General features: G+C 36.7%; 1 protein-coding gene across 2 annotated transcripts in view; it reads right to left on the bottom strand.

Annotated features, from left to right (window-relative positions):
* Positions 1 to 2,271: 2,271 nt before the first annotated feature.
* Positions 2,272 to 8,737, bottom strand: part of ptprea (protein tyrosine phosphatase receptor type Ea) — a 50,841-nt gene continuing 44,375 nt past the window's right edge. For both annotated transcript variants that reach the window (XM_054598641.1, XM_054598642.1), the window contains 11 exons: positions 8,295 to 8,414; positions 7,843 to 8,006; positions 7,419 to 7,554; positions 7,141 to 7,290; positions 6,226 to 6,319; positions 5,878 to 5,954; positions 5,617 to 5,751; positions 5,216 to 5,341; positions 4,435 to 4,586; positions 4,142 to 4,277; positions 2,272 to 3,979 (listed from right to left, as the gene is read on the bottom strand). In XM_054598641.1, coding sequence (XP_054454616.1) covers positions 3,905 to 3,979; positions 4,142 to 4,277; positions 4,435 to 4,586; positions 5,216 to 5,341; positions 5,617 to 5,751; positions 5,878 to 5,954; positions 6,226 to 6,319; positions 7,141 to 7,290; positions 7,419 to 7,554; positions 7,843 to 8,006; positions 8,295 to 8,414 — 1,365 coding nt within the window. In that variant the 3' untranslated portion in view covers positions 2,272 to 3,904. The remainder of the gene's footprint in view (positions 3,980 to 4,141; positions 4,278 to 4,434; positions 4,587 to 5,215; positions 5,342 to 5,616; positions 5,752 to 5,877; positions 5,955 to 6,225; positions 6,320 to 7,140; positions 7,291 to 7,418; positions 7,555 to 7,842; positions 8,007 to 8,294; positions 8,415 to 8,737) is intronic.

Here is an 8,737-nt window from a genome sequence, read left to right as displayed (position 1 = left end):
TTTCCAAGACTTCCTACATATTTTTGCACACACGCACAAACACTCCTTTCTCACAGACACATGCACGACTTAGTTGAATTTCTTATCAGCTGTTTGTTTCCAGGTGTTTCAAAGACTAGCGAGTCCTGTTGTGTTTCTAAAGCTCATTATATACTTGTTTTATTAATAACCTGGTTACAGACGCTAACTCCATTTTTAAAGCCAACATGGACGAGACAACGGCTTCTGAATCGAACAGATTGTTCTGTTTACAGTTTTTCTATTTATACGTTTAATCTGAAACTCAACAAATTTCTTCAACCAACATGACCAGTTTTGAGGATTCAAAAATTGATCCACTATTTGGAGCACATCAGAGCGAGATAATCCCAGAACTACACCAGAATATGATCCTGGAGAATTTAAACATATTTATGGATTAACTAAACATGGTCAAAATACTGTTAAAGACACAACAGGGGAAAAACAAACTGAGTTAAAATCAAGTATATCTGGGCTCTAAAACAGAACAAAGAAAACCTTCATACTGTTCAGATAAGTAGACGTGCAGTCTCTTAGGTTTGAGATTTAACCATAAAAAGTAATTCATCTATTTATTTCAATTTTTATTTATATATTTTGTGGCCTTTTGTAAAAGCAGCTGATCGTTGTGTCTTTTTGGTACGAAGCCTTTGTGTTTGTAGTCTGAATCTGTCGTTTGATATTTTTGTAAACTGAGCAGCTCTGCATGAACATGTTGTCAAAAGAGGTCAAAAGGGATAATTCAACATTTAAGGAAATATGTTAGCCTAGTTTAGCATAAAGACTGGAAGCAAGGGGAAACAGCTAGCATGGTGTCTTGTTCCTACAATCGGATCCTCAGTGAACAAACACCCCTAAAGGTCCCTGATCAACAACTAATATCTCATTTAATTAATGTGAACAAAAACCCAAATGAGAAATATCTTAATTTAGTCCAGAGAAAAGTAATAATAACAACTTTACCACCACAGACCAGACTGCCTGGTGGATTTTAATATTAAGCTGTGTAAAGTAAAAAACACAATCAAAACTAAAAGTGATGAAAAGATATGTGTTTGGACCAGAAGGAGAAATATTAATTTCATATTGATTCTTAGTGATATTTTGTGGTTGTGAGATTGTGTGATGAAGTATCACTGGTTTATTTGTATATAGTGGAAAAATAGTATTTTATGATGTCTCAGCTGTGTTTTAGATTATTATTATTATTATTATTATTAGAGAGGCTGCCATGGTAGCTGAAGGAACATTCTGACTCTTTTGCTCTGTCTGTCAGTTCAATAAAGCTTTATGGGCGTGACTGTTAAAACGAACGTAACATCTTTTTGCCAAAGCAGTTTGATCTGTTTGAAAAATAAAGGCTGTAAAAAAAAGAACTGGGCTTCTTTCATATTGTTTGAAGACAAGATGTTCATAGTCCATATTTAAAACCCATTTACATTCTGCTTGACTGGTTGGAAGAGCACATTTTTAATAATTATATATATTATTGAAGCATGTGTTGGACTTGACCTCTACCTGCTTTTGGTTACTCTCCACTACAGATTACAGAGAAGTCTCTTGTTAGTGCTCATCCAGGACTCACTTTGTGACAGGGGCCATGTTAACCTTCTCTGTATTTTAACATACTATACTATGACTGTTTTTCCACATACTTTACTATGCCTTCTTTTCTTACTTTTCCGACATAGTGTACTATGAAGTTTTGATACATTTTTGAATGTACTGTGATATGCCTTTTCATAAATCACAATCACATTTTGTCCACATACTATCAGATGATTTTTTTTTACTTTTTCAACATACTATACTATACGTTTTTTAACTTTTTTCTGCATTGTCTTTTTTTTTTACTTTTGATGTACAATCCTTTGACTTTTTTCTGACTATATACTTCATACTTCATCTTTTAGAACTTTAACATATACTTTACTGACTTTTTTTATAGATTTTTTCCAACATCATATACTTACTTTTTTTTGACATGCAAAGCTGCTTTTTAGACATACAATCCTATGAATTATGACTATTCTACTATTCTGTGACTTTTTTACAACATACTATAATATGACTTTTTCATGACGCAATACATCCTGAAATTTGACTGCATACCATGATGTTTTTTTTTATTATAGTCTAAACATTTATTATGACATTTTTTTGACATAGTATGACCTTTTTTTCCATAAGCTGTTGTTTTTCAAACCCAAGCTAAGACATCCGAAGAAAACTTTCATTGACGCCCCAAAGCATTTTCAGATGAATTTAATACTGCAACTTGCATTTGAAAGACATTGAGTATCCAAAAGTGGTTAGACCACCCACAGAGAGCAAAGGCAAAGAGCTCTAGGTAAAACTGAGTATTCTCAATTTTCTGAAAAAGGAAGGCATAGACAGAAAAGAAACCACGGGAAGGGGTTGTTTTGTTAAGTCTCTTCTTCTACTGCACCTCCCACAGACAGTTAGCACACAAAAATGACCAATCATTTGACAGTTCCTTAATGCTCAGCCACCTTCACAATGTCAGCACTTTGTCATGTAGTATTTACATGCAGCATTTCAAAATTACACATTTCATTGAGGATTAAAGCAGAGCTGGGTGAAATCATTCCAAATGTTTGGTTTAATTTTGGAGTACCAGATGGATTGGGGTTTCTGCCGAAGAGGAAATGCACAGAAAATCTTTTTCACATTCGGATGCTTTCCTATGAATTAAACTACCGTTAGATCATTTTCAATGAACCATTCTACTTCTTCATTTTGAAATATGTTAAAAAACAAACCCAAGTATTCTAAAATATATAAAGTCCCTCAACATTGATATTTTAGTTTTTTTTTTTGTTGCTCTGGCATTAAGGAGGCACTGAAGCACCACACAAGTGTTTTTGTTTTTTTACAGGACTCGACTAAGTATTTTTCTCTCTATACTGCATGAAGCAAACACAATAACCTTATCTTAGGATCACTGGCCTTTACCTCGGGGTAGTTTTAAAAAAAGTACGTATGGCACTGATTTGTGAAATTATCTATAATACAAATAAAGCAAACATATTATTGAACATTGCAAGTTCTTGGCAAAAGGCTTAGTTATGTGCTTTTTAATGTGCAGTAATTTTAGCAAAAATACTTTTTGCTGTCTACAGACAATAGGCAGACTGTTACATCCATGTTAAATGCAGTTGCATACCACTTTTCTTGAGGTACAAAACCAGTTTAATGGTATTGGATGACTGTGATACGTCTAACTGTGAAACTTCTGCCTAAATCCATATTGGAAATCAACCCGTGTCGTCACCTTAGCCTCTGTTGCATAACTTTACGTTCTTGGCATTATGGCTGAAGTCATTCATTCTTTTCTGACAATATTTCCATTGGAAAAGGCATGTAGTTTCAATACCGCCTCTAATCTCAGATAGAAGTCATCAATAAATGAAATTATGTTCTGTATGTTTACATACAAAAAAAAATGTTAACATTCTCGTCGTATTCTCCAAACTCAAGATTGGAATGTCATCGTCGATACATAAATACATTTACAATAACTACAACTTTCAAAAATGTTACGTGGTCGATCCAAAATAACACTTAGATAAACATTTAAAATACATTATTATACAACAAAACTGAAAAAAATAGACCAAGTTTGAAACAACACTTCATGACAAAATAATTATGATACATGATGTGAAATATACATTTATAATCTAACTTTTTCATTTACAATTTTCATCCACTGACATACAGTATATTACAGCGAGGATGGAGTTAATGGTAGGAGAAGTGCATAGCAAAATAGATCATTTGACGAAGTTAAAGAAACACATTAAACTGACAAACCAGCTTTAGAAAACAACATTAAAAACCATGTTTAAGGCAAATCTCATCATTTAAAATTGGCATAGTCTGAGAAAATGTCGACAAAGTCTTGTACCACCCTGTAGCAGAAGTCATATTGTTCCTATGGAACAAATGGAGAAAAAAATGTTTTTTAGGTGGCAGTATGTAAAATCGGTTACCATCAAGATATAGCAAGAAGCAGGAGGTGATGAATATAAAATTACATTTTATACATTTTTGTGGCCCTTAAGATTATTTAGGATCCAGTTGTGTTGATACTTACCACAGTTTGGACCATATGAGGCCTCTGCATGCGTAAACTCTTCACAGTTTGGAACACGTCCAGCAGGCCTTCTGCCTTGACTCGCTCCAAGATATTGCTCAGTGCAATGAACGTACCTGTTCGCCCTGCACCAGCACTGCAGCACACAAACACAAAAACCCTTTGAAGCTAATTCACACAATAATTATGGCTTGGAATTGCAAACGTGTACTTGTTTTAAGCCATCACATGCAAAACAAACATGACAATTGCAATATAAAAAAGGCTCCGATGTGTGTGTGTTTTGAAGCTACCTGCAGTGTACGACGATGGGATTGTTCCCAGACTGCTGCTGCTGTCTCTGCACTGAGGCGATGATGTCAATCATGCCTTTCCCCTCGGCCGGGATGCCGATCTCCGGCCAGCCGTGGAAGTGGAAGTGCCTGATCACCCTTGTCTGTTTCTCCTTTGAGAGGAAATTAACAGGCAGAAGAGAGATCAGAATACCGTTCAAATATGATTTATTAGCAGTGCAAGAAGGCATAATGGCAGATGCAATGTAGGAGTAGGTTAAGTGTGCAGCAGATTAGTGGTGGACTGATGTGTCCTGCTCCGGGGGGCAGGAATGTATTACTGAACCTCTGAGAGGTCATGTGGGTCAAATTTAATGAAATATATGAGATGAGAGACTCTCTCTTGATAATTCTAAACACATCCTGCCCACAATATTTCCTCTGGACCACAAGAGTTTTATGTACTCACTTGGCTTTTTGCTTTTCCTCCACAGAAGTAACTTTACTTTTGATACTTAATTAAACTACTTAAAAAGTAGAACTTTTATTTGAGAATATTATAAATACTTCTTCCACCACCAAAAGTTATTACAATGAATTAATTATGAGAAGAAAATAAAAATAGTTTAAGTTACACTTTTATGATTTAAAGGAGGACCAATTGTACTGGTTCAAAGTTATGAGGTAATTAAAATTACCTCAATAGAGCCAATAAATGTATTTTTATCCTTCCAGGCAAATGTAATATGTCACTGTCTGACACATTTACTGCTGTGTGATAGTGCAAAGTTAATTTGCTTACCGGGACAAAGGTGAGTACCAAGTCTCGTAGACTGAATGTGTCACACAAAGTGTCTCCCTTCAACTCTACTTTGTAATCTCCATAGGTGACCGAGTCCTCTGCAGGCCAGTATTGACAACATTTGTCCTGCAAGAACAGACAAAATCAGAGGTACGTGTTTATTCACTGCTGGCAATAAGTTAAACACAGACTACAGCTTAATACATCGGATGTAAATATTTGAAAGTACTTTTGGTTCAAAAAAGAAAAACCTGCACAAACAAACTGATAAATAAAAGTGCAATGTTTTGAAAGAATGATGAAATTGGAACACAGATGGTTTATGTTGCACTGCTGTGGAGGTTAATGTAGCCATTAATCATAGCTTGCCAGCAGTTGCAGCATCATCTATAACAGCTTACCTGCTCCCTCTCCTGGAGCTCAGTGAGCATGACAATGGAGTGACATTTCCATTCCCACACCATTCTCCAGAAATCCTCCACTGTGTGTGTCAGAGGGCCCTGGGTGGCAATAAAGTAGTCCTTCTGCCTGTAGCCCTGAGTCACAGCAAAACACACACTTCCTCAGTTTTTCAGGCCCAATACTGTGTTAATAGCAATAACCATGAACTACTGCAGATATAAATGCAAGAAGGAAGGCATTATGTGATAAAATGTGCTTACGTCTATAAAAGATGCATTGACGTAATCGGTGAACTCCTGACCTCTTCTCATGGAGAGAATAACTCTGTTGAAGTCATCTGAAATGGGAATAGAACAGGAAACTCCTTAAAACCATTTGGAGTTAAGCAGCTTTTAAACATGTTGACAGAGTGTCAAGAACACAAGGTGGCCCGAGTGACTCCCCGAGAAAAAATTGAATGCTGCAGAGCACAAGATTGGAAAAATATGATAGATTCTAAACATAGGGACACCGACAAACAATATAATCAGGACGTCAAAATCTTCCACCAGTTTACATGAAACAGTCATCCGATCTATTTTTGTCCAATGAGTTTCCTTTTGTCTTACATGGAATAATTTGCAGGACTCTGTTCTTCTTCATGTTGGCAGGAAGGTTCCCCGTTCTCATGTTTTCCTTCATTATTCGCATGTTGGTCAGTTTCTGGTTAGGAATCAAGCAAACAAAATGTTACAAACCTACAAATATCCACCATCCTTTTATTCACAAATCTAAATAGGGAAATAAATCAAGTTACACTGTTAATTATAAATCACAATGAGTAGATGAAAGTTACTGGATCATTGTACATATATTGGAAAAATGAGAAGGATTTAATTAATTAAGGTTTGAGTTTGAGATTTTAGAAGTAAATCAGTAGGTTCTGGCCTATCTCTCAGTTCTTATACTGCCAAATTAAGAATAGATTTTTCACTGATAAATTAAGTTTATATGTATAACACCTTTCAACAACAATGGGCTTCAAACAAGTACTTTGTAAGTATACTGTATGTAGGTATAGTATGTAACGGTGCATGTTAAATGGCCTGTTTTTTTGTCTGCACATGGAGCAAATATGGTTCTGTCTTCCAGAGCCATATTGGCTCCATGTGCAGACAAAAAAACAACCAGTAACACTAATCTATTGTGTATTGTTGAGTGTATTTGTTGTCAAATTGCTAAAGGGCTATGGGAAAAAGCAGCTGTAATTAAAAGATGGTGTAAATCCTGTTTTCAGTTGCTTGGGATTTTTTTTTGCATATTTTCTTAAAATGTATTTCATAAAATAAAATAAATCATTATGAAATAAAAATAAGAATCTAATGGATTTAAACTCAACAGATGTACAGTATTAATTAAGAGAGGTCATTTTAAATACACATCTCCTGGGAATTTAAGCCATCTATCAGCTGGACGTGTAACTGACTTGATTTTCACATAAATGTGATCACTTGTGGGTCAAAATGTGAAATAACAGATCGTACCTTAAACTCTTCCTCAAGGCCGACCCGGTCACCGTTTGTGAAGGTGTTGTGCAGTTTGTGCAGATGACCTTCCAGAGAGGACACGTCCAGCTCCGTGTCTCCATAGAGGTAGTATTCAAGCAGGGCCTGGTAGATGAATGAGTACTGAATCTGGGGTGGGAATACACACAAACTGATGAACACACACACACTACGCATAGGCACAATTTAAATTAACACATTAACTGTCAAGTATCAGTGTAATGTGATAAACAAGAGGGAACTTGTCTCCAACTCACATCTGTCTGAATGAGCTGTGAGCGCTGCTCTCGTATCTTAGCAACAAACCCAAACACATCAACTTTCTGCTCTGCGTGCATCATGTCGATCATGGCATCAATTACAATGAAGGTTCCTGTCCTTCCCACACCAGCGCTGCAACAACACAAAACAGAACACAATCCTCAGCTGGCGCTTGCATGTTAGCAGACAACAGGGGTAAAAGAAAGTGACCTCTGTGCTTGAAAACACATGTATTGCTATAGTCACTCACAAGGTTTACAGACACAGCTGACAGTTTGTTTTCCAGCGGATATTTAACTCCATAGAAACAAATTGGATAATTAAAAGCATTTAAAAGGGATGTTCAGGCAAAAGCGCGTAGATCCAAATAAACAACAACAAGATAATAAACAATGATCCATTAGCTCAGCGCTCTGGTACCTGCAGTGGACCACAATGGGCCCAGCGAAGGGTGGATTGACCACCTTGACTTTTTTGAGGAACTTGAGCATGCCGATGGGGGAGAAAGGAACTCCAAAGTCAGGCCAGCTGGTGAAGTGGAGCTGGGTGATCAGCCTGGGAGTCTTAGCAGCATCGCTGGCTTGCTACATTGTGACAAACGCAGGCAGAAAACATAGTTAACAGTGTTAAAAAAAAACCTGCTTAGGCCATCTGGAGCATGTGTCCTGTTTAAACAGAAATTAATTCAGCTACTTTTTAGCGAATTTAGAAATTGTCTACTTGACTTACAATGAAAGAGGAACTGAACAACACATAAATCATCATGAATTAACATGTACGCAGCATCTTTCACAAACACCACCTATGTTCCTGTTAACATATCATTTCTATGAAACACAGTAATTATGACAGGAGCACTGCATTAAACGTACATGTTGTATGCAGAACTTGCGTATGGTGTAGTCCACGAGGACAGTGAAGTCTTCTACCGCCACCCTCACGTTCCCATAGCTCCAACAGCCCTGATCTGGCCAGTACTGGTAGCACTTGTCCTGGGGAGAGATGACAGACGCGAGTTAAAAATAAAGACCTACTGTATGAACGAGTTGTTCTTCTGTAACGTATTCATGGCTTTTCCTTTCAAGCAAGTCAAATGTATGACTTCACGAAGGTGAGCTTTACTAAAGGTTATCATGTCAATCTAGATTAGCATAAGTGAAGTCAATAGAAGTCCTCGCTGGGTGATTATGATACTGCCGTGGAGGACTTCATTACACATTATGTAGCCATCGATTTCAAAGTGTCCACACTTTGCCAATTCTCTTCTTATTGATCTTTTAAGCCTTTCTCCCTCTCTCCTTGTTCAGAGAGGGAG

This window comes from Anoplopoma fimbria, chromosome 5 (genome assembly GCF_027596085.1).
Source record: "Anoplopoma fimbria isolate UVic2021 breed Golden Eagle Sablefish chromosome 5, Afim_UVic_2022, whole genome shotgun sequence".
Lineage (NCBI taxonomy): Eukaryota > Metazoa > Chordata > Actinopteri > Perciformes > Anoplopomatidae > Anoplopoma > Anoplopoma fimbria.
This window is presented reverse-complemented; position numbering and strand designations above follow the sequence as displayed.